The sequence below is a fragment of the Petromyzon marinus genome, chromosome 30 (genome assembly GCF_048934315.1).
Source record: "Petromyzon marinus isolate PM22_M1 ecotype Great Lakes invasive population chromosome 30, UKy_Petmar_22M1.pri1.0, whole genome shotgun sequence".
In the NCBI taxonomy this organism is placed as follows: domain Eukaryota; kingdom Metazoa; phylum Chordata; class Hyperoartia; order Petromyzontiformes; family Petromyzontidae; genus Petromyzon; species Petromyzon marinus.
Window position 1 is genome coordinate 6,385,081 of NC_133696.1, and position 27,102 is coordinate 6,412,182.

A 27,102-nucleotide genomic window follows, 5' to 3' on the forward strand; every position below is an offset into this window, starting at 1 on the left:
AATTGTAGTATTACTCTTTAACTAGGAAACGAAATAAAGGGCCGTTGAGAAACATGGTGCGTTGCCTTTATTTGAAGGGGTAATCTGGGTTGCATCAAGTCATTTTTAGAATGCAACAGAATATTGAAGCAATACATTTTCGAGTTGTGCTTGTACATGTTTCAGAGGAGTTTGAAAATACGGAAGATGAATACGGATGTGCTTTCCCAACATTTGCCGTGAATTCCCGCACAGACACGTGGCTGAGCCTTAATCCAACTTCAGAGGGATGCAGCCTTCAAGTTCCAACAGCTCAGGCCAGCCCTCGTACTTGTTTGTATCCTTGTTGCTCTTGATGTGCTGCCAGGGTGACAAGTCAACAACAACAACGGTGAACAGACTGTCATTGGGGATCTGTTAACACTCATCTGGTTATTCAGAAAAGACCGAACATTGGCCCTGGAGATGCGACCTCGCAGAGAATCCAATAACATTGTTTGAAGATCGACTCCGAAATATTGACATCACGGGAAGGGATGTCACTTCCATGATGTCACGGCAATGCCTTGCAATGCAGAGGTCGCCAGTTCGATTCCATCTCCCGGTGCGGCAGTTGAAGCAATGTGCCAAGTAAAAAAAATAATAATATCCCCGCTGCTTCTGTCAACCGAGCGGTATAGACCCGTGTTACACCACAGTGCGATCGCCATCAGAAGGGTGCGTGCAGTGGGATCAAGCGTGGGTATACTCCCGCATCTTCCAACACAACTGACCAGCGTGGAAGAGTGGATCAATTGCCCTCGAGAGCTCCCTCGGGTGGAGGCACTTCTGCCAGCAGTGGCTTGAGAAAGACATTTCGGGGCCGTACCTTTATCCTGTTACTCTTACTCTGAGCACCGCCTGACGATCGACATTTCAACGACAGCCACATGCATGCAGGGACTCCTCTACTTACGAACATTCGACTTACGAACTTTCAGAGCTACGAACAAACCTGTCCGTATGTCCAGTTGCCTGTTCGGACCGAGAGTCGCAAGTTAAACCGCGGCGCAATCGATGCCGGTGGTGGCATCTACATCTGTAGAACGTGAACAAGCTGTGGCATCGACATCTTTTAAAGCCATTCCCTGTGTTTCGTGTACATGCCGTACAACATTTTTGCAATCGACAGGAGTAAATTTTGACTTACGAACAGACCTCTGGAACCCGAATCGTTCATAAGGAGAGGAGTCCCTGTACTTATCTCACGAACTACAAGAAACTTTTTTTGTATACTGCACAGGTAGTGGCCCACAACTAAACACATGCATCAACAACAGGTAATGGCCCTACTTCATAGCAGAGACATTGCCCTAATAGGCATGGCGACGCGTCGATTCGTCGAAAAAAATAATGTATCCTTATTGCTGTGACATCAAATCGTGAGCTTATGGATGCACATTTACGATGTATGCAACTGAAATCCAAACGATAAGCTCACGTTGCATTAAGGCTTATGGAGGAAACCAAAACCACGCAAATGATAGCCAATACAAACGAGAGAGTCAAAACGAGTGAGATAGAATTAATCGAATGTTGGGGCGGTGAATAGTTTGCGTGGCTTAGTTTGCAATCCACACTCCGCACTCGCTCAAGCCAATGTCGCCCTCTCCTGGTCGCTAACTGTAATCGCCCTTCTCCTTGACGTCAAGAGGGAGTTTTCTTTCGCGAATGCTTTTGGACGTGACTGTCACATAGTTGAGAGCGCCAGATATGCGAGAACAAAAATATGTTTGTCAATTTTGATTTAAAGCTTTCGTGATTGCAGGGATTCATATTCTTGGTTCTTTCGGTAAAGTCACGTATAAGGGAAACAATAAAATAAATTATGAGACCTCCTTTGCCAGTAACAAGATATAGTAATAGGTTTTACCCTTTTAACAGTTAAAAGGGTAAAACCTATTACAATAAAATATATATTTTATCATTTCCCTTATACGTGACTTTACCGAAAGAACCAAAGAAGATGAATGTCAATGTTATGTAGGTGCGAGTGGATGTCAGCCCACGTAGCCACAGAGCCATGTGAAAGCCTCCTCCTCCTCCAGCACGTGCAGGGATCTGTTCACAAAACTTGGACCTAGATACGAACCAACAGTGGATCCAAAAATGTGTTTAATATCGAACCGAAATTATGACATCGCAGGAAGTGATGTCATTCCCTATGATGTCACAGCAACGCCTTACAACACAGAGGTCGCCAGTCCGCTGGACACGTCCTGACGGACATCAAGAGTGGTGAGCTAATGGTCTCAGCCAGGTCATTAATGAACCAACAACCCAAACACTCCGGTTTGGCTGGGATAGTCCAGGTGGTTTCAGAGAGGCTGTCACTGTGTTTTAGATGGTGTGGCCTCACGCTCGACTCGTGATGCGAGCAAAGGCCAGGGCCACCAGAGTGGAATCACATTCCGAGTCTTTATTTAGACTGCAGGAATCCGATGAGCTATGAAGCTCATTTCCGGTAGTCACAGATGTCCAGTAGAGTAGTGGCTGAGGCATTCTGAGTAGTGGGCGGGACTACATGAGTAGTGGGCGGGGATAGCGGTTGAGTGGGAGTGGCTATGCGAAAGTGGGCAGGGCTAGCAGAGGGAGGGGGGCTGCCAGCTCCCAATGTGTCCTGGTTGAGCTGTGCAAACATTTGGAAGCCATACCAATGACTGCACACTAAACGCCCCCTTCACATGAACATATTTTTGGTGCTTCATCTTTTTTTTTTATCTTTGCAGATGAACAGTTTGCAGAGCCGTGAGTGAGTTGTGAGCGGGCCTCTGCTAGTCGACAAGTGAGGCTTCACATATCACTGTAGGTCTATGTAAGAAAAGCCACTGCCAGCGCGTTCGAATTTCTCAATAAATTCACCTGCACGGTTTCCTGCTCAATCTGGAGCCATAGACGCCCATCGGCATGAGAGAGCGCGTGCAGGTGAACACATAGTGGGCTTTCGCGACAAACATTATCCATAATGGAGGTTTTTTGAGTTCGATCGCGTGAATATAAATGTGTCCCGGTCTCACCAGTGTCAGGACCAGAGAACGTTAAACACATTCTCCTGCGGAGGGAGCTGGTAGTAGGAACGTTGGGTTGCTCGGTCAATGGCCAGGGTCAATGGCGGCACCACGTGGTGTATTCCGCAAATATGCCCGACTGTGAGGGTGGGCACAAGCCGGCGTGAGTAGGTTAAACGTTGAGTTTTATAAGGGCACCACGGGGTGACCAGCCCCTCCCCACCCAGCCCCACCCCTCCCACCCCCCACCCAGCCCCACCCCCCACCCAGCCCCTCCCCACCCTCCCCTCACCCTCCCCTCCCCACCCTCCCCTCCCCACCCTCCCCACTCCACCAGCCCCGCCCCTCCCATTTTATCCGGGTGTCCGAATACACGTGGACAGAGATCCACAGACATACACAATGAATCCCCTGCCTCCTGTGAATTAATCCCGGTTGGGCTTCCAGTCCACTACGTTTCCTACCATTATAGTGTCTGGTATAGGCCAATCGGTTTCAAAGAAAATGCATTTCTTATCAGAGCATGTTTGTTTGAATGTTCACCACAAGGACATGTGGTTAATGCAGACTTGATGGCTTGCAAAAGGTTTCTATTTGGTGTTTGAACATCTTAACACCTCCTGTTGTTTTGCCAGAAAGGGTAAAACCTATTCTTATGTTTCATACTTTGATACCGACAAAAGAGGTCCCATGAAAGAAATGTGTCGAAAAACCCGCCACCACCGGACACAGCCAATTAGCAAGGTTTCGTCACGTAAACAAAACATAAAAAAAATTCGTCACTAGTACAGCACACCGGTTGTGTGTTGGAGAGTAAACCCACAACATTTACAATGCGAGTCGTGCGGCGATTAACCGGTAATTGCGCTTCGACAGGGGGTCAACCCTTACCCGTTCGTAGGACGTTTTGAGGTTCAGCCCCTTGCCTCCAATAAACACCCAGTTGTCGCGCATGCCCAGGTCCTTGATGAACTTGCTTCCCAGGTCCGCGAGCAGACCCCGAGCCTCGTCGTTCAAGCTGCAGAGCGGACGAGTAAAACAAAGAGATTATTAAGCGTGCTTCCCGGGAAAGCATCACGGAGTCGCAAGACTCCTTTTCAGCAAAGGTCCTGTGTCATCTTCTTGCAGTCGAGGGCGACGGATGTTGTTTGTTGCCAGCCACGTGCGATCTCAATAGAGTGATTTCTTCGCGGGTAATTTCCAGCGTTGGGATGTTTTGTGCCGAAGTCAGTTACGCGGCGGCACGGCGAGCCGGTCAAATTAACCAAAGGCCGTGCCCGTCACCGCCCGATGTCGCGAGCACACGACGCCGTCTTCGTAGATGCACACGGCGATCGAGGCGTGCTGGTATGTGAAGGGAACCACCATAATGGTACCACCAAAATGGTACCACAATTACCAGGAACCACCGTACCGGTATCATCATACAGGAACCACCATGCCCGGTCCCACCACACAACTACCATCAAACCCAATACCACCATACCCATGCCACCATACCCGGCACCATCATACCGATACCACTGTACCGGTACCCACGATAACCCAATACCACACCGTACCCGCCACTGCTCAGAACCCCACACACGTAAACTGCCAGTTTCCACAACGGTTCCTGCCCCTGTGCCACGGGGTGTCCGACGGAGGCGGCGGACGTCGCGCTGCGGTTACGAACGGTGGGCTGTATACTTCCACGTCGCGGTCACATTCTGACCACGAGGCCTGCCCACGCCGTGCGGGTCACAGGTGGCAACATTTTAAATGTGCAAGAAAAGTCGTTGGGGGAGGGCGGGGAGGGCGGGTGGGAGTCCAACAATGGATCCTTGTCCGCACTGCCCTCTGCCGACAATCTAACGCAACATGCACTCCCGTGCAAGTGCGTCCGTGTGCGGCAAGTCCACCGCTGGCGCGTGTTTTGCTATCCACAGGGTTCTTACACACGAGGAGGGAACACTCTGCGCTCGCCCTCGTGACGCGGTTCACGAGCGGTTGACAACGAACTACTTTCCTGAGCTGCAGCAGCCGAGCGGTGCGACGCGGTAGGCGGAATGATACGGAAACGCGGCGGCTCCTTACCCCAAGCTGCTTGTCCCGCCATCTCACTGTGCGCGCGCGTGCACCGTATCGCACCAAACACTTTATCATTACGTTGCTCACGGGGGAAATTGTTTTCGCGAAGGCATCTACCGCGTTAAACGAGGACGACTTGCTGTGTAACAGCGCACGCGATGAGGAACGAACGGAAAAAAAAAACAACCGCGTCCGATGAAAAAGAGGCGCAGTGTCGTGAGGCAGTTTAGCGCTTCTGCTGCTGCTGCTGCTGTTGCGATGAAACGCAGCGAGACTCACTTCGTGGACGCGTCGTCGAACGAGGCGATGATTGCGATCGAGCCGTCCTTTATGGTCTTCAGGAACGCGATGAGTTTAGCGATTTCTAGGAATAAACAAACACATCCATTTGTATAAGGAATAGACCATTGCTGGGTTTGGGCCACCTTATGATCTGCCCAACAGTCTCAGCGTCCTGGATCTGTTAAATTTGACGTCCTGGATCTTGCCCTGATGATGCTCGATGTAGTCTCGAGCAAAACGTCGTGATCTAATTGCTCCTGAAGAAGCTTCCAGCACGTGGAGGGAAACGTCGGACACCGTGCCACGCAACACGCAGTGACGAGACAAACGCAATGGAGGGCCGTACCACAGACAAAGCCCTCCCATATAGCCTGTAACAGACTGTTGGGGCAAGTGCTGTTAGCGCACAAGGGGGCGGGTGGTCACCACCACGCCCGGCCGCCTTTGTCTCCCCAGTGACGATGTTTACACATCACACCAGGTACTCATTTGAGGCTGAGTCGAGCTAGGGGAGGCCCAGAACCGGTTCAGACAATCAGTCACCGGTGTTGGCCGCGAGCCGGAAATCGAACCTGCGTCGCTGGGTTCGTGACGCAGCGCGCTAACTGCTGCGCCACCACTCCCCACGAGGACTGTCGGGGACAACCGCGAAAACCTACACAGTGCTCGAGGTTGGAGTTTGAGTTGGGCAGAGGAGCAAAGAAGAGGAGACATCCAAGGAAACTCTCTTACCTCCATTGTACACATCCGAGGTGTGAACTTCCAAAACATTTCCCTTCACTCCTGAGAATCAACACGAATCGGAGGAGAATGCACACACACACACACAGCAAGACCCGGGTTCGTCAATTACACAAGTAACCGATAACTCTTTCCGATTATCGCTTCGTTTGCTCAGCTCTTCAAGTAACAAACGCGGTTGGGGAAAAGATAAAAAAAAGCTTCACCCTGCCCATCACCTGTGGATGAGAGGTTGATGGGCGGGGCCCTTTCGGTGATGTCATCGGCATGCTAATTATCCGCGTCACTGTGGGGCGTGGCTTGTAGGGGGGTTTCCTGCCTTCGGAAGGCAGGATGCGTCGACTGCCACTGTTGCTAAAGGAAGCCGATTAATCGGCGACAACAAGGTCCTTTTAGTCGACCGACTGACTTAATAGACTGATCTGTGATCAATTTAAGCTGAGAATCTGCCACTTTAGTTCCTTAAACCCACTCGTGTACAAATTATTAAAAGGCAAAACCACATTTTTTTAAATTATGATAATTATTCTCAAAATGTCCATGAGAGTTCACGTGGAGCTTCTCCCAGCTGCTACAGATCGTGGTTGCCAAGATCTGCGTGTGCTAACCGCTAGGAACGTTCCAGCCAAATACAAAGACTTAACAGACTGTTAGCAAGCACCTACGAAGGCCGGCACGGCGCACGAGGGGGTGGCTGGCCAGCACCACGCCCGGCCGCCTCTATCTCCCTTGGTGGCGATGTTTACACACCGCACCGAGCACTCGCTTGAGGCCGAGTCGACCTCGGGGGAGGCCCGGGACCGGTTCGCACAATGATATATCAAGACAGACAACAACAACATGGAAGTAAACTCACCATCCACGATGACGATGTTGAATCCCCGTCCCACGTTGTTTCTGGCGCTGCTCATTATTCTGCGACGGCATTCAGTAGCAAACAGCAATCAGCAGCAGCAGTAGAGCAAGGATTTATTGCAGTAACCGGCAAGTCCATTAGACTATTACTCATCAGCCATGATCAATCCACAAATGGACGAAGGCCTCCCCAATCTGTCCCCAAAGCCAGATTAAGCTAATGCGGGGCCTGTAGCATATGTTATAAAGGGGCCTTAAATAAAACAACAAATAGTTTTTTTTTACTTCAACAGTAGAGTAATTGTATTTTTTCATTTGCTATACAGCCAGATAATACGACAAATCGCTAACCTGAAACACCCAGTCGTTCTTTAAAGTTGAAGGCGGTATAGTACTATAGTAATAGAGCAAGTGCATAATCACTGAACCGGAATTGATTGCTTGAAATAGTTTAGCGCGGGGCCCTTGAAAGTGCGGGGCCCGTAGCATGTGTAGCTACTTTTGCTACTGGGATAATCCGGCACTGTCCCCCATCATCCAAGATCCCTCCACGATACAACAACAATCCATCCAGTACAGGGGTGGGGCAATCAAAATAACAAGAAGTGCCATTTTTTTCGAGTTCCCTAATAAACTCGATATTTCAAGAGCCGCAATGCACGTGAATACGAGACGGTGGTCCTTATTAAATAACCTCGCCAAGCAGTTCCTTCATAGAGCCGCGCGTCTGCCGACCCCCTGATCTAGTACACGTACAGGAGCTGATTTCATCGCTCCATCTCCGGCATGGAGGCCCTCTCGGGTGCGTTCCATTCCTCGGCTTCTACGGCATCGTCGTTGTCCTCGATCATCGGCCAGCATCCCTTCTCGCAACGTGACCTGCCCCGAGCGAGCTTTTCTTAATAGTCGGAATGGTCTAAATTTGAAGTTTTCGTGACTGCAGGGATCCATTCTCTTTGGTTCTTTCGGTAAAGTCACGTAGGTAGAAAATAAAATAAATAAAATCACGACGTTTCGGGCGCAACACAAGTGCCCGTCATCAGGTGGGACAACCACAGCAAGAAACAAATTACTGAAGTGGGCAAAAGGGGCTGCTTGTAACAGGGGGCTAAATAGCATCCCTTTCACCTCCGATTGTTCCCTCGTCCATGTTTTCCTCTTTTTCAGTTGCTCATCCTTCATTCCGAGTGTGCGCATTCCCGTCTCCCCACGCTTCTTTGCCCATTTTTCATTTGCACGTTGATTTAGTTAGCCTGGCGCGGTGGATATGCAGGCCTGCCGCCATCCAAGGCACTGGAGGCAAGGTTGGTGGATCATGCACAGATTTGTGCAACATACCCGCTGGGAAGTAAGTTGGCCGGCAGAGGGCAGTACAGCAAGTGGATCCGTAAGACAGTCTTTGCAAACCTTTGAGTGTTACACCCCCCCCACCGCCTGTGTTCTCCCCCTCGTATGTACGGGTTTCGTCCGGGTACTCCGCTTCCCATGTAAATCTAAAACAAATTCAACACGTGGGCTTTCGCGACCAATATCATGATTGATAAGTGATTTCTTATAAAATTTTGTGTCGTACACCCTCCCTCCACCCGCAACGGGTGAACAAAAATGCCAAGTTATTACCGCTTCAGCACCACCGATGAGTTGCAGGTTGCCGATAAGGCCCACTAAGCGATAAAGCTCTTTTTCACAGACGCATGTTTCTAAACGTGGTGGGAAAATGCGGAGGAACCGGAGAAAAGTCCACGCGACCACGGGGAAAGATACACACGCACACTCCAAATATACAACAGGCGTCAGGGTCCGGATCGAACCTTCGACCTCCTGTATACCAGGCGAGGTAGTTAACATCTTGCCACCGTGGCGCCCAAAATGATATCCACCACGGAGACAGAGAGATGAAATCAGCTCATGCATGGGAGCTAAATGCAAGGCCGGGGCAAATGGAAACAGTTTGGGGAGGCCTTCAATTGAACACATTGAAAGCGTAAGTTGAACATCAGACACGGAAAGGGAGGAACACAGCCATGAGAGGACAACCTCAGCGGAAATGGTGGAGTGATGGTGGAGCGACGAGATTTGCTCATGCATTTCTGCGGTCGTCTGGAACGCTCTTCCTTCCTATATTAGGAAGCCTCTCGAGCTATGCACTTTTAAATCTAGATTGGAAAAACATTTCTTCGGAATTTATTTTCGTGTTTAGCTTGTTGTTTTTCACCCACACCTCTGATTAGCACGGTAGGCTATGTGCGGTGTGAAAGAAGTTCAACATACACCCATGCATTGATGGATTGTTGCATCGTGAGACTGAGAGAGATGGCTTGGCGAGAACTTCACCCCAAACAATACAATTTTTAAAAAAATCAGTGCAGGAGTGAATCTCGGACACTCAAGCAGGTCCCAAAGTGCTTCAGCACAATACGGTAACTGAAGCGTGCCAATGGTGGCTTTTGGTGCGGTGAGGTCTGCAGAGTGGACAGGAGGAAGGGGAGGAGGAGGGTTGTGTGGGTGGTGCGGCGCGTGACACGTGACGAGTGACACGTGACGAGTGACACATGAGCGCTCTCTGACATGGTGCGAGGGACCCTCCGAGCCACACGACCAACCCCCTCACATTTTATCGTCCAGGCAGATCTTTGGTCCGACGATGTTGGCCGCGCCCGTGAGCACTCGGAAGGGCAGGTGGTTGTCGGGGCACGGTTCTGGGAGACCGCACTTGAAATACGGCTTCTTCTCCTCCGGAGAGATATTCTCGATCTCTGCCATGAGAACCGGCACATGCACACACACAGAGAGATAACCCCCTGAAGCTCTCCAGTTACGAGACCCAGCACACACGCACACACACAGAGATAACCCCCTAAAGCTCTCCAGTTACGAGACCCAGCACACACACAGAGAGAGATAACCCCCCTACAGCTCTCCAGTTACGAGACCCAGCACACACACACAGAGATAACCCCCCTAAAGCTCTCCAGTTACGAGACCCAGCACACATGCACACACACACAGAGATAACCCCCCTAAAGCTCTCCAGTTACGAGACCCAGCACACACACACACACACAGAGATAACCCCCTAAAGCTCTCCAGTTACGAGACCCAGCACACACACACAGAGATAACCCCCTAAAGCTCTCCAGTTACGAGACCCAGCACACATGCACACACACAGAGAGATAACCCCCCTAAAGCTCTCCAGTTACGAGACCCGGCACACACACACACAGAGATAACCCCCTAAAGCTCTCCAGTTACGAGACCCAGCACACACACACACACAGAGATAACCCCCTGAAGCTCTCCAGTTATGAGACCCAGCACACACACAGAGATAACCCCCTAAAGCTCTCCAGTTACGAGACCCAGCACACACACACAGAGAGAGATAACCCCCCTACAGCTCTCCAGTTACGAGACCCAGCACACACACACAGAGATAACCCCCCTAAAGCTCTCCAGTTACGAGACCCAGCACACATGCACACACACAGAGAGATAACCCCCCTAAAGCTCTCCAGTTACGAGACCCAGCACACACACACACAGAGATAACCCCCTAAAGCTCTCCAGTTACGAGACCCAGCACACACACTCAGAGATAACCCCCTAAAGCTCTCCAGTTACGAGACCCAGCACACATGCACACACACAGAGAGATAACCCCCCTAAAGCTCTCCAGTTACGAGATCCAGCACACACACACACACAGAGATAACCCCCTAAAGCTCTCCAGTTACGAGACCCAGCACACACACACAGAGAGATAACCCCCTAAAGCTCTCCAGTTACGAGACCCAGCACACACGCACAGAGAGATAACCCCCCTAAAGCTCTCGAGTTACGAGACCCAGCACACATGCACACACACAGAGAGATAACCCCCCTAAAGCTCTCCAGTTACGAGACCCAGCACACACACACACAGAGATAACCCCCTAAAGCTCTCCAGTTACGAGACCCAGCACACACACAGAGAGATAACCCCCTAAAGCTCTCCAGTTACGAGACCCAACACACACACACACAGAGATAACCCCCTAAAGCTCTCCAGTTACGAGACCCAGCACACATGCACACACACAGAGAGATAACCCCCTAAAGCTCTCCAGTTACGAGACCCAGCACACACACACAGAGATAACCCCCCTAAAGCTCTCCAGTTACGAGACCCAGCACACACGCACACACAGAGATAACCCCCTAAAGCTCTCCAGTTACAAGACCCAGCACACACACACACAGATAACCCCCTAAAGCTCTCCAGTTACGAGACCCAGCACACACGCACACACACAGAGATAACCCCCTAAAGCTCTCCAGTTACGAGACCCAGCACACACACACACACAGAGATAACCCCCTAAAGCTCTCCAGTTACGAGACCCAGCACACACACACACACAGAGATAACCCCCTAAAGCTCTCCAGTTACGAGACCCAGCACACACACACACACAGATAACCCCCTAAAGCTCTCCAGTTACGAGACCCAGCACACACACACACAGAGATAACCCCCTAAAGCTCTCCAGTTACGAGACCCAGCACACACACACACACACAGAGATAACCCCCTAAAGCTCTCCAGTTACGAGACCCAGCACACACACACAGAGATAACCCCCTAAAGCTCTCCAGTTACGAGACCCAGCACACATGCACACACACAGAGAGATAACCCCCTAAAGCTCTCCAGTTACGAGACCCAGCACACACACACAGAGATAACCCCCTAAAGCTCTCCAGTTACGAGACCCAGCACACATGCACACACACAGAGAGATAACCCCCTAAAGCTCTCCAGTTACGAGACCCAGCACACACACAGAGAGATAACCCCCTAAAGCTCTCCAGTTACGAGACCCAACACACACACACACACAGAGATAACCCCCTAAAGCTCTCCAGTTACGAGACCCAGCACACATGCACACACACAGAGAGATAACCCCCTAAAGCTCTCCAGTTACGAGACCCAGCACACACACACAGAGATAACCCCCCTAAAGCTCTCCAGTTACGAGACCCAGCACACATGCACACACACAGAGATAACCCCCTAAAGTTCTCCAGTTACGAGACCCAGCACACACGCACACACAGAGATAACCCCCTAAAGCTCTCCAGTTACGAGACCCAGCACACACACACACACAGATAACCCCCTAAAGCTCTCCAGTTACGAGACCCAGCACACACGCACACACACAGAGATAACCCCCTAAAGCTCTCCAGTTACGAGACCCAGCACACACACACACACAGAGATAACCCCCTAAAGCTCTACAGTTACGAGACCCAGCACACACACACACACAGAGATAACCCCCTAAAGCTCTCCAGTTACGAGACCCAGCACACACACACACAGAGATAACCCCCTAAAGCTCTCCAGTTACGAGACCCAGCACACACACACACAGAGATAACCCCCTAAAGCTCTCCAGTTACGAGACCCAGCACACACACACACAGAGATAACCCCCTAAAGCTCTCCAGTTACGAGACCCAGCACACACACACACACAGAGATAACCCCCTAAAGCTCTCCAGTTACGAGACCCAGCACACACACACATAGAGATAACCCCCTAAAGCTCTCCAGTTACGAGACCCAGCACACACACACACACAGATAACCCCCTAAAGCTCTCCAGTTACGAGACCCAGCACACACGCACACAGAGATAACCCCCTAAAGCTCTCCAGTTACGAGACCCAGCACACACACACACAGATAACCCCCTAAAGCTCTCCAGTTACGAGACCCAGCACACACGCACACACACAGAGATAACCCCCTAAAGCTCTCCAGTTACGAGACCCAGCACACACACACACAGAGATAACCCCCTAAAGCTCTCCAGTTACGAGACCCAGCACACACACACACACAGAGATAACCCCCTAAAGCTCTCCAGTTACGAGACCCAGCACACACACACACACACAGAGATAACCCCCTAAAGCTCTCCAGTTACGAGACCCAGCACACACACACACACAGAGATAACCCCCTAAAGCTCTCCAGTTACGAGACCCAGCACACACACACACAGAGATAACCCCCTAAAGCTCTCCAGTTACGAGACCCAGCACACACACACACACAGAGATAACCCCCTAAAGCTCTCCAGTTACGAGACCCAGCACACACACACACACAGAGATAACCCCCTGAAGCTCTCCAGTTACGAGACCCAGCACACACACACACACAGAGATAACCCCCTGAAGCTCTCCAGTTACGAGACCCAGCACACACACACACACAGAGATAACCCCCTAAAGCTCTCCAGTTACGAGACCCAGCACACACACACACAGAGAGATAACCCCCTGAAGCTCTCCAGTTACGAGACCCAGCACACACGCACACACATAGAGATAACCCCCTAAAGCTCTCCAGTTACGAGACCCAGCACACACACACACACAGATAACCCCCTAAAGCTCTCCAGTTACGAGACCCAGCACACACACACACACAGATAACCCCCTAAAGCTCTCCAGTTACGAGACCCAGCACACACGCACACAGAGATAACCCCCTAAAGCTCTCCAGTTACGAGACCCAGCACACACACACACAGATAACCCCCTAAAGCTCTCCAGTTACGAGACCCAGCACACACACACACACAGAGATAACCCCCTAAAGCTCTCCAGTTACGAGACCCAGCACACACACACATAGAGATAACCCCCTAAAGCTCTCCAGTTACGAGACCCAGCACACACACACACACACAGATAACCCCCTAAAGCTCTCCAGTTACGAGACCCAGCACACACAGATAACCCCCTAAAGCTCTCCAGTTACGAGACCCAGCACACACACACACAGAGATAACCCCCTGAAGCTCTCCAGTTACGAGACCCAGCACACACACACACAGAGATAACCCCCTAAAGCTCTCCAGTTACGAGACCCAGCACACACACACATAGAGATAACCCCCTAAAGCTCTCCAGTTATGAGACCCAGCACACACACACACACAGATAACCCCCTAAAGCTCTCCAGTTACGAGACCCAGCACACACACACACACATAGAGATAACCCCCTAAAGCTCTCCAGTTACGAGACCCAGCACACACACACACACAGATAACCCCCTAAAGCTCTCCAGTTACGAGACCCAGCACACACACACACAGATAACCCCCTAAAGCTCTCCAGTTACGAGACCCAGCACACACGCACACACACAGAGAGATAACCCCCTAAAGCTCTCCAGTTACGAGACCCAGCACACACACACACAGATAACCCACTAAAGCTCTCCAGTTACGAGACCCAGCACACACACACACAGATAACCCCCTAAAGCTCTCCAGTTACGAGACCCAGCACACACACACACACAGAGATAACCCCCTGAAGCTCTCCAGTTACGAAACCCAGCACACACGCACACACACAGAGAGATAACCCCCTGAAGCTCTCCAGTTACGAGACCCAGCACACGCACACACACAGAGATAACCCCCTGAAGCTCTCCAGTTACGAGACCCAGCACACACACACACAGAGATAACCCCCTGAAGCTCTCCAGTTACGAGACCCAGCACACACACACACAGAGATAACCCCCTGAAGCTCTCCAGTTACGAGACCCAGCACACACACACACAGAGATAACCCCCTAAAGCTCTCCAGTTACGAGACCCAGCACACACACACACACAGAGATAACCCCCTGAAGCTCTCCAGTTACGAGACCCAGCACACACACACACACAGAGATAACCCCCTGAAGCTCTCCAGTTACGAGACCCAGCACACACACACACACAGAGATAACCCCCTAAAGCTCTCCAGTTACGAGACCCAGCACACACACACACAGAGAGATAACCCCCTGAAGCTCTCCAGTTACGAGACCCAGCACACACGCACACACACAGAGAGATAACCCCCTAAAGCTCTCCAGTTACGAGACCCAGCACACACACACACAGAGATAACCCCCTAAAGCTCTCCAGTTACGAGACCCAGCACACATGCACACACATAGAGATAACCCCCTAAAGCTCTCCAGTTACGAGACCCAGCACACACACACACACAGAGAGATAACCCCCTAAAGCTCTCCAGCTACGAGACCCAGCACACACACACACACAGAGATAACCCCCTGAAGCTCTCCAGTTACGAGACCCAGCACACACACACACACAGATAACCCCCTAAAGCTCTCCAGTTACGAGACCCAGCACACACACACAGATAACCCCCTAAAGCTCTCCAGTTACGAGACCCAGCACACACACACACAGAGATAACCCCCTAAAGCTCTCCAGTTACGAGACCCAGCACACACACACACAGAGATAACCCCCTGAAGCTCTCCAGTTACGAGACCCAGCACACACACACACACAGAGATAACCCCCTAAAGCTCTCCAGTTACGAGACCCAGCACACACACACACAGAGATAACCCCCTAAAGCTCTCCAGTTACGAGACCCAGCACACTCACACACACACAGAGAGTTAACCACCAATACTCTTAGGGTCTTTCGGTGAAGTCACGTCGGTAGAAAAATAACGGAAGCTTGTGTTGCGTCCGAAACGTCGCGATCTGTTATTATTTTTCTCAGCCTCCCTGACTTTACCGAAAGACCCAGAGAGCGTGGATCCCTGCAGGCACGAAAGCTTCAAGTCAAAAGTTAAACACCGCTCAAGCTGCCGTTGAGTTTACGGGATGTGCCGCGCGTTACTTGACATCATGTCTGATTTTGATTTAAAGCTTTCGTGACTGCAGTAATTCATATTCTTAGTTTTTTCGGTAAAGTCACGTTGAAGAGAAACAACAAAATAACAAAATATATATAAAACAATAAAAAATTCTCACGACGTTTCGACCATAACTCATGATGATGACCGTTTGAGTTATGGTCGAAACGTCGTGAGAATTTTTTATTGTTTTATATATATTTTGTTATTTTGTTGTTTCTCTTCAACGTTTTACCGAAAAAACTAAGAATATGAATATCATGTCTGATGTTCCGCTCCATGTCCTTCTCCACATGCTGGAATCTTGTTCGGACAAAGGAGTTGCCCAATGCACGTCAAGGTACTAACTTGCCACTGAACCTCGGCTGGTAATCGAACTGGGGTGAATGTAGGTCTGCAGCGCACTGTGCTAAAAACCACTGCGCACATTCCTCCGGACGCACGCGCGCCGACAAAGACACCCCGTGTATACCCTCGTTGGTTCTTTCGGTAAAGTCACGTAGGTGAAGAAAGAAGAGAAAAAAAGATTTTTAAAAGAATCACGACGTTTCGGGCGCAACACAAGCACCCTCTTGCCCATCCCAGCAAATGTTTCTAGCTGTGGTGGTCCCACCTGACGTAGGGCGCTTGTGTTAAGCCCGAAACGTCGTGATTTTTTTTTCTTTCTTTCACCTACGTGACTTTACCGAAAGAACCAAAGAATATGGATCCTCGCAGTCACGAAAACTTCAAATCGAGAACACTCCGTGTCGCCTACAGAGCCCGTTGGGTTAAAGTGATGTGAGCGAGCACCGATTAAAATCCAGTTATTGGTACAGGAGTGGGTGTGGTGTGAGCAGCAAAACGCCCGGTCGCCTTTGTCTCCCCAGCGCTGATGTCCCCACAGCTGCGCCAGGTACTTATTTTCAGGATGCGTTGACTGACTGGAGGCCCAATACCGCTACGCTACCGCTTCCCGCGCCGTATACGTGCACTTATTTGCATGCAGCTTAACACGCACACACACCGTGACCACGACGGAAGACACCTAAAGTCCCATACATTTGCAGTGAGACTAATACACATTTCACGGGTGTGAGTAGCTGCACTCAACAATAATAATAATAATATATGATACCCGCTGACTAACCTCCACTTACCAACCTCCACTTACCACCTTAGTTGACGAGCACCTGGTTAACGGGCTAGGAACGCAGAGCCCCGAATTCAATACCCGGTCACGGCTAAGAAAAGCTTGTTCATTAGGTGAGGTTACATTTTCGTGGCGCAGGTAAAACCAACTGGGCAATAAGTGATACATTTTAACGGGGACCTGGTGACACCATAGCAACCTGGTTACTATAGCAACAATAAAACACGAACAAAGCAATGCGACAACAACAACAACAGGGTTCGAAGCTTTCGTGACTGCAGGAATTACTCTTTGGTTCTTTCGGTAAAGTCACGTAGAAAATAAAATAAAATAATAGAATACGACGTTTCGGTTGCAACACAAGCGACCATCATCAGGTAATAATGAATGATAAAACACAGACACGGAAACAACACAGGCAGACGCACATGCAGACAGAGACACACAAAGACACACCGAGTGTGACACACGCACCAAGGAAGCACAGGCAGACACACATGCAGAGAGAGACACACACAAAGACACACCGAGTGTGACACACACACCGAGGAAGCACAGGCAGACACACATGCAGAGAGAGAGACACACAAAGACACACACCAAGAACGTCTTGGTGTTCCAGTCAATCATGGCTTTTTTAGGCACCCATTTCACGAGTGCTGTTTGTTGCTGGCTGGCCGCTTGGCGTTGTGGGTTTTTTGGTCTTGTGCTTAGCGACTGTGATTTTTTTTTACAAAAAAGATTTAGCATGGGCGGAAAAATAAATGGTATGATAAACTGATGGGTGGGGGGGGGGGTGTTTGTTGTGACTGTGACTAAAAACAGTTTGGTCCGTGAGGCTATGCACCCTTCTGAACCAGACCAGTGTATTTACAGCAGCCAGTTATTATGATAGTTTCGACTGCACTGTGGTTCACCATCTCTACCTGTGCTGTCTTTGTTTATACTGTGCAGGTTGCGATGCACAGACGTTGGAGATGCTTTTATTATTCAGAGACTAAATGTCAACGAAACTAAACTATTTTTTTTTATTTTACCAGGTAAGGTCCACTGGGCGATACAGCTCTTTAATCAGAAGCGACGTGGCCACAAATAATAGCCCAACGAAGCGGCTTTACATCAGCCAAAATCCCCAAAACGCATGTTGATTCTAAATGTGGAGGGAAAAACTAGCGGAGCTGAAGGGAAAACCCCTGTTACCATGACAGCATGCAAACTCATAATATGCAGACATCAGCATCGGGATCGAACCCACGACCTCCTGTAAACCAGGCGAGGTAGTTAACATCTAGCCACCATGGTGCCCTCAAATGGCGAAGGCCTTGGGGAGGGCTTCATCCCGCAGTGGACTGATCATGTCTGATGACAATGATGAAGAATTCAAATTACTATAATTGAAAAGTATAAACGGGTAATTGTCTTGTGTGCAATTACCTTTTCTCTGAACAGCCACGATTTTAATTTCTGCACTCATCACATGACATTAAAAACAACAACATCGTTAGTGCATACTAACAATAACAATTACTACCATTACCTACATTCACAATTCATAATAGTACATTTTTTACATCATCTTTCACGACCAAATGGCAGTAACTAATTGGAAGGTTTTGTACACGTGACAAAGCTTACTAATTGGCTACGTAGGGTGCTGTGGGTTAACGACACGTTGATATTTACGCGATATAACCCAACAAAAAAACGTTATCATGAATAATATTTGTTGCGAAAAGCTTACGTGTTCGACAAACTTGATGATTAGTTTATTTTGGGTTGAATCATGCAGGTATACTGTAATGTGAAATAGTAAAAAAAAAAAAAAGTACATTATACCTATACAATTTAACCAAACGAGACCTATGATTTATAATTAGAGGAGTAATCAGAATCTTAATCCTGGAGAAATCCAATGAGCTATGAAGCTTTTTTTCCACAGATGTCCAGTAGGGGTGGGTCAGAAAGTTACAAAAAAAAGCAGTACAAAGAAAAACGTTTGGTGTACAAATTATAGGAAATGTTACCAAATCACTACAAATAAATATGTAAAATAGATCGAGCTTTCGCGACCAATATTATTCACAATAGAGGTTTTTGGGTTAGATCGTGTAAGTATAAATGTGTCGTAACCCTTCACCACCCGACGCAGCCTGTAAAGATTGTCACGTAAACAACGCGACAATTTAAGACCGGAAGCAAGTGGATTTCCTCGCTATTCTGGCAAATCGCTCGATGATGTTGGATGTAATTACCACAGAAATGTTGCATTCAAATTGTAAATATTGTGGATTTACTCTCCAACACACCGGTGGGCTGAAGTAGTAAACTAATTGGGGCATTGTTAAGATGACAAACCTTACTGGCTGTGTCGGGTGGTGGAGGGTTACGACACATTCATACTTTCGCAATCTAACCCAAAAACCCTTAATATGAACAGATAAAGTATATAAGTTCAAAATGCATAAGTACACCAATTCCCAAGGTGAGCGGGCATGGGTCGGACACATCACTCGAGGGGGATGATGGATGATGGACGGTACCCGTGATAGAATAGCAGCCAAAGAAGATAATGCATTCGAGAGGACAATCAACTTGGAGACGGAGTGATCCGGATCGGTTAAAAGTGCCGGAGTCAGGATCTGAAAATTTATTTAGACTGGGGGAATCCGATGACCTATGGAGCTCTTTCATCACAGATGTCCGGTCCGTGAGAGTGAGACAGACGGTAGCAGCACTGGACCATGAGGGAATGGCGATGGTGTGCAGAGGCCTTTATCCAGCAGCGGATAGACAAAGCCGAATGATGATGATGATGATACCGATGACAATCACGTAGTCTAACCAGGAAGGCCTCACCGAGTCTTTTTCTGGAGGAACCCGTATTGGGGATGTTTGGCCAATTTCGTGAATGGGCGTTTGGCCTCGTGTGCCAGGGATTTTGGAGTGCCCAGAGAAACCCCATTGTACACGAGGATATTCCACTGACGAGGGCCTCTCTGTGCCACGTGGCTTTCAAGGGTTTCTCTGACCATACTTTACCACGCTGGTCAGCGCGGATTGGTGAAGGGGTGGGCACACAGGGCCGGTTCAGACATCACTCTCCACTGACGTTGGTCCTGGCTGGAAATCAAACTCGGTGTCACATGGGTTCCACGGCATTTGTGTGCTCCGTATTTGTTCGACATGCGTACTTTTGTGGACGCAAATGAGGCGGAATTTACGTAGAACAGACACATTCCTGTTTTCACCAGGTAAAGCCTAATCTTAGGGCCTCGTTTCACAACCTGGTTGTGCAAACAAACATCACTGCAGTTACGAAAGCTTTAAATCAAAATTCAACCTGAAGTCAACCATTACGGTTGCCAAGGAAACAAAATGTCCGGTTATGCCTGCCTGTTTTTACTGAAAAGAAACCTGTTTCCACACAACCAAAATTCACCTTCTTCCTTTACCAAGCAGACAAAATGATAAAGAAAGGAAACTAATACCTTTGGCACCATAAGGATAGATTTTACCCTTTCTGGCAATAAAACAGGTGTTAAGAGATGTTAAAATACCAAACAAAAACCTTTTGCAAGGCATCCTGTCTGCATTCGCCACGCGTACTTGCGGTGAACATGCAAACATAACCTATTGTTATATTTTGATACTGGCAAGAAAAGGCACCTTTGCCACTGTATATTTTCTTGTAAAACCACAGTTGCTGAGCACAGGCTGAAAGGCCCAAAACGCCAAGCACCACTTCAGTTGTAACAGCAGAAGTGTGAACACATTTCTTGAATTGAGCAAAGTTTCCGTGATAAAAAAAAACCCAACACGTCCGTCAATAACACCGCCTCAGGAGGAAAACTACGTGCCAGGAGGCGCACGCGATGAAAGGACCATTGCCCGAAACGTCAAACGCGTTGGACATTTTTGTTGTCGTCGTTATTTCACGCTTGTACATCACCATCGAACGCATCAGCAGTATCCCCAAATAGACGGTTTTACAATTCTTGAATTGAGCAAGTTGGTTTTTTTATTGTGTTAAGAATTTTGGAAAATAGAGTACGGGAGAGAACTCCAGAGTGGAGCAGCGTGGTAAAAGGAGCATAAACAGAAGTGAGGTGACCTGCAGTATGGCAAGAGATAACAATTGGTAAGAGGCTCACCAGGTTTCAATATGAATGAAATAATTCATTTAAAACTAGGTAATAATTTGCAGCTATTATCAATCCACGGTTGGATGATGGCCTTTCTGTGCAGTGTCATTCGTAGTGTTAGTTTGGACATACTTCGCTACGCAGGTCAGTGCCGACTGGTAAACAAGGGAGCCCCAGGATCGCTTCGGAATATCGCTCACCACTGATGTGAACCGTGGGCAGGAATTCAACCCGCTGAGGTTAATGGACGAATATACACCACCCGACCCTAAAATTAATCAGATTACCTTCAGTAAAGTAGAGCAAAAGCACTTTATTTTTAACAAAAAGGCACCTGCGGCGTTGCCGTGTGGGCGTGTGTGTGAATTCCAGTTATCCTGTGGCTTGAACTCTCACCAGCTGGCAACATGTCCTTAATCTTCTTCTCCAGGTTGAGCTCCAGCGTGCGGTTTCCCACGTACAGCACCATGATGAGAAACAGGGCGACCCCCACGATCTGCACGAACACTGCGGGCGCGGATCACGGCATCGTAGAGCCTTTAACGGACTGTTGGGGCAAGGGCTCTTAGCGATCACCTCGGAAGGCCGGCACGGCACACGAGGGGGTGGGGTGCCCAGCACCACGAGCGGCTGCCTTAATCTCCCCCAGCGGCGATGTTTACACAGACCAATTGAGTAAATTTCAGGTAATGTTTCAAATTTGCCAATTTTGTAACGTGATCAACGGCCTCCTCTTTTCCCCACCGTGGAGGCGCCGCAGTGACTAGGAGATGTTAATTACCTCGCCTGGTATGCAGGAGGTCGTGGGTTTGATCTCAACCCTGACGCCTGCTGCTCTATATTTGGAGTTTGCGTGTCTCTCTCTCTCTCTCACCGTGGTCGCGTGGATTTATCTCCGGGTCTTCCGGTTTTCCTCCACATTCAGAATAAACATCACGCGTTGAAAGTATTTGGCCGCTTTCACGATGTACCGTACGACACGATGTCGTTTCGGTCAGTATCGTTATTGCCGTTGCTTACTTGAATTTAGCACCAATATATTACTTCCCAATTGTATTTATTGAGTGATGATAACCTGATACCACGCGTATGCCGAGTGCTCAGTGTCAAATGGTCTCACCTGGAATCCTCATTGTCTGCGATGTTGCCCTTGTCACTTGAGAACAGTGAACCTCACAATGCCAAGGTCTTGCTGGACGTCAGTACAGGGTCAGCTGCAATACAGACGGTGGCCCAAAAGTCAGGACACATCGGGTTACTGAAATTATTTCAACACTGGCATGAAAACATTTTAATTGATTTTTTCTCTAAGTTAACATTTTTTTCCTTTTCATTATTTTTCGTCTTCTTCTTCTTCCTGCGAAGGTCACCTCAAATCCACCTTTTTCTAAACTGGACCAAGAAGAACCCCGAGTGGATTTAGACGACAAAACATCATTGACGAACGTTCAAAGATGACACCGGTGCAAATGTCACAAAAAAGCCCTAAATTCAGTTCAAAAGAGAATTCACGCGTGCGTCATTGTGAAGTCAGTTTGAACATTCGTGGAAATAAATTAAAATAACCCCGATGTGTTAAATATAGAGAACAACCCCACTGTCCTTTGGGCAAGCCTGTACAAGAAGCACATCAGGTGTGTACTCACCTCTGTATCCAAACAAAGAAATGAGGACAGCTTTGGTTTAATTACCGTGTGATCGCGACGCTTTGGGGAGGCCTTCATCCGGCAGTGGATAGACCATGTCTGCGCTGGCCAATGAATGAGTTTCGTTTACAGCCCTTTGTCAATTCACTGCTGGGTGAAGGCCTCTCCCCCCACCTCCCGTGGTCTGACAAACGTCTGTACAAAGACCCCCACCGGTGCCGGATTAAGCTAGTGTGGGGGGCCTGTAGCATATGTTATAAAGGGGCCGTAAAAAAAAACCCACGGAAATATTAAAACACGAATTTTTTTACTTGCACGTTGAAGACCCCCGTGCGACGTCATTCGCAAGTGAAAAAGGGCTGCTGTGTGCTGCCCGGCGCCAAGGCCCGCACTTGCCAACGTTGAAATCTTTTTCGCGACAAATTATTAATTCGGAATCAAAGCAGACTGTTGGAGCCAAGTGCTGTTAGCGAGCACCTGTGAAAGCCGGCACGGCACATTAAGGGGCGGGTGGCCAGCACCACGCCCGGCCGCCTTTGTCTCCCCAGTGGCGATGTTTACACAATGCAGTGCATACTCATTTGAGGCTGAGTCAACTCGGGCTCGGCGGATTCGTAGTGCAGCGTAGCGGCTAACCGCTACACTCCCGCACCCAGCTCATTTGAGATCACACACACACAGCGGCAATCATCGATCCCCCCCCGACTGGCAGACTAAATGACCCCGAGTGACTCTTGCAGATGCGGTTCGTCCAGGAATCTTGAGTTCCCACCTGGTTAAACAACGTGAACTCAGCTGCCAATGTCGTCCGATGCTTCCGGTGAAATAATACCTTCATTCAGCTTCGGCAGAGGACTAATATACAGTCATGATGAGGGGTGGGGGGGAGAGCAGGGTTCGGAACACTTGCCGATTTGATCCGGAAATGTTTCGTCAGCCCACTGCACTTCTTGTAGAATAAAAAAAACCTGTTCATCACGCTAAACCAAATTCCGCTTTTGCGGGGCCGAAATGGCTTCCTTGACCAATTGTACAAAACAAACTCAGAGACTGCAGCTGCATTGTGAATAAACGATGAACCATTGACCCTTGAAAAAGAGACGGTCTTTTTTTGGTATTGGTTTAATAACAGCAGATTAAAGATGCAATGTTAGATTCGCTATCCACTCAACCGTTTGTTCTGCAGCAGAGTGGATCTCCCGCTCATTCATCCTTCAAAGGGGTGAAGCCTGCAGCCGCAGCAGTGCAGTGCTTGCGATGTGGTCAATGGGCTCGTCTCGTCAACACGTTAATTGCCACTTTTGTTTATCACGGTCACCGTAGACAATGCGGAAAAAAAGCGTGTGGTTGAACGACTTAATTACTGGACTGGCCTTCGAGCGCAACGTTTCGCGGCTTCATGGAGCCCGAGTGCCTTCACTTAAGGCGCTTGACATAGTTTAAATAACGGAAACATAATATAATGATTTAGATGGCAGGGGCGTGCAAGGGTTGAAGGATGAGTGATAGCGATAGAGGGTACTTAGGGGTCACGGAAAGGGTAGGGGAGGGACGGGAAGGGGTGGAACAAGTGGGAGACTCTTTAACTTTTTTGAAGCTATCAACGTTACATTTGTTATCATGTTACAGTGCATTATCCGCTCTTTTTCCATTAACAAAAACGATAGTCCCATGTAAGTGTCAACATTTCTTTGAAGCACCTTGTGTGTATATACCTCTTTTTTTAGAAGGGACCTGGGCCATACACAATGGCAGGTCAACGAAGCGGCTTATCACGTAGGTCATTTACAGCAGCCAACTACTCCAAATGTGGAGGTAACAAACGGAGGCCCCCGTAAGAAAAATCCACGCGAACCACGGGAAGACAAGACGTGGAAACTCCAAATATACATCAGGCGCCAGCTGTCAGGATCAAACCCACGGCCTCTTGTATAGCAGGCGAGGTCGTCAACATCTCGCAACCGTGGCAAACCCCCCACCTCTGTCCGCCCAGCGGTCGAAAAGGGCCACCCCTCTCAGTTCCGTTGATCGGCTGCTCGTGCCCGCGTGTGGTGGGGTAACGTGTGGATCGTCACACCTCTTTCCTTCCGAGACGTCTGGTCAGCGTGTAGGCTCAAGTACCAGATGAAGAGGCGGGTGGGGGGAGGAGAGCTCTCTCTAAGAGAGATTCTCTCGAGAGTGGAGGCCCTTCCGCCGGTAGTGGGGTGAGCACGAAATTGCAGGGCTGCACCCTTCACCTCGATGCACGTCATTTGAACTCTCGATGAGCCAGGCGACAATACTGCAATCATAATCTCTCGGTGAGCCAGGCGACAATACTGTAATCATAATAAGTTTCATGTGCTAGGGCGTTATTCATGCCTGTACGCATGCTATACCAGTCTTGCTACGATGGCAGCGATATTGTGCGTTCAGGAGTTCGATGCCAACGTTGAAGTCTGCAAAAGGTCGCGACGTAGAAGGCTCCATCCAGCAGGGAGTTTCGTCCGTGCAGTTGTGCTGCTATTTCTCCGTTTGCAGGAACGCAAAACATTCACGGTCGATTACGTCTACTTAAACGTATACGGTCCATTCAAAAACAATATCATTGAGACGACAGATTCATCAGGGGCCAGCTGACCTGTGACACGGGTCGTATAATTGTGCCAAATTAATGGGGGGGGGGGTGTTTGCGGGTGTGCCGAGATGTTTTTCTTGCTCGTGTTTTTGTTTTTGTGTGTTGTGGTTGCACCCGATTCAAGAGCCGAAAGGCTCACAGGGCTATACCAAAATAAAAAAAATAAAAAAAACTAAGTGGATTTACGTATCGCAGGAGGGGGGGGGGGTGTTGGATTGTAGGGGGCGGCGAGGGCTCTACCCCAGTAGGGTGAGGATGATGGCACAGTCACCAAACTACCACGTAGGTACAGAGGCTGTGACGCTGTACACCGCAAACCACCACAGTATTATGGACGGCATAAACTTGAATCGCACCGCTCGTTCGTGTATATATTATTTGGTAACTCATCACCATCGTTATCATCACCACCACCACCAGCCGAAGATCAAATCCACTGCTGGATGACGGCAGCTCCCCCCCCCCCCGATAAGTTTGGGAAAGTCAACAAGTTGTCGTCTCGATAGAGAAACTCGACGCGCAACATACCCGTCATAGGAACGTGGAATATCCACCCGCCGGCTTCTGGCGGGCTGTTAACGAGAGACGGCGCTGCGGTCTCCGATAGCAAGCAAGAGGGCAAGCGATACGATCACGTTGGCTCTCGTTGACTTCACCGCGGATGTAAACGCACGCACGGTTCGGCGCAGTTTCGGTAACTCGCAACTCTCGCCTCACCTGTGGGAACGGATTTTTAATACACCTTAGCGTGGGGGGGGGGCGGGGGGGGGCGCGCGGGGGGGGGGCGCGGCGGCGGGGGGGGCTCACACCTGGTAGCGTCCGCACCACGAACCTGCCTCCTCTGCCTGCCCCAGGTGCGCTCGGTTCGCTCGAGTCGGAAGTGGAGGAAGCAGATCCTCTCTCCTACGTGGTCAATGACGACACGGTTCCAGCAGGTGCCGCGTGTTGTCATGTGTGTGCGCGTGCGCGCGCGCGCGTGTGTGTGTGTGTGGAGGGAGTGGTGGCGCAGTGGTTAGCGCGCTGTGCTCACGAACCCGGCGACCCCGGAGTTCGATTCCCGCTCGCGGCCACAACGCCGGTCGACGATTATCTGAACTGACCGGTCCTGGGACTCCCCGAGGTCGACTCGGCCTCAAATGAGTAGCTCGTGTAGTGCGTACACAACCGTTGCGTTCTCGGGCGTGGCGCAGCCCAGCTCGTGTGCCGTGCTGACCTTCACAGGTGCCTCACGCTAACATCGCTTGCCCCAACGGCCTGTTGAGGCTACGCGGAGGATCTCCGTCTTTGTGAGTGAGTGAGTGAGTGGGGAGCGGTGGCGCAGTGGTTAGCGCTACGGACGTGCCCCCGGCGTTAGACACCGGAGTTCGATCCCCGCACGCGGCGACCACACAACATCGTTCACGCGTGCACGTTCACGTTTGTACGTTCAGGGGCCGTCCATAAATGACGTCACGCACCTGGGGGGGGGGGGGGTGGTGTCAGACATTTGTGACGATGTGTGACGAGGGGAGGTTTGGGAAATGTGACGTCACATCAAAATGCGCAACTTTATATAAATATAGACAACACGTTCTACTTAATGAAATAGACTTTTTAATAAATGTTTTCTACAATATCAGAGTGCAGCGCCACATTAAATACGCACTACAATGACAATAGTTTAAAGCGATTTGAAGCGTGTTTTTTTTGGTTGGGGGGGGGCAGAGCTTTGTGACGTCATATTTGAGGGGGGGAGTCTGACTTTCTGTGACGTCGTGTGACGAAGGGGGCGGGGGGTCAAAAATCGTCCAAAATCGCGTGACGTCATTTATGGACGTCCCTCACGTGGGCATGTTCACGCACGAA

The 27,102-nt window shown here is 49.6% G+C and overlaps 1 protein-coding gene across 2 annotated transcripts; it reads right to left on the reverse strand.

Moving 5' to 3' along the window:
* Nucleotides 1–44: 44 nt before the first annotated feature.
* Nucleotides 45–26,204, reverse strand: LOC116947516 (protein FAM3C-like). 2 transcript variants are annotated; one of them, XM_032963353.2, is made up of 10 exons: nt 26,067–26,204; nt 22,115–22,208; nt 21,391–21,501; nt 18,287–18,316; nt 9,586–9,730; nt 6,976–7,034; nt 6,111–6,161; nt 5,376–5,460; nt 3,918–4,044; nt 45–339 (listed from the first exon to the last, which is right to left on the reverse strand). In XM_032963353.2, the coding sequence occupies exons 2-10, from the start codon at nt 22,125–22,127 to the stop codon at nt 250–252; spliced, it is 711 nt and encodes a 236-aa protein (XP_032819244.1). In that variant the 5' UTR covers nt 22,128–22,208; nt 26,067–26,204; the 3' UTR covers nt 45–249. The 2 variants fall into 2 exon arrangements, with proteins under 2 accessions (XP_032819244.1, XP_032819245.1); XM_032963354.2 differs by lacking the exon at nt 26,067–26,204 and adding an exon at nt 25,786–25,910.
* Between the last annotated feature and the right edge of the window lie 898 nt (nt 26,205–27,102).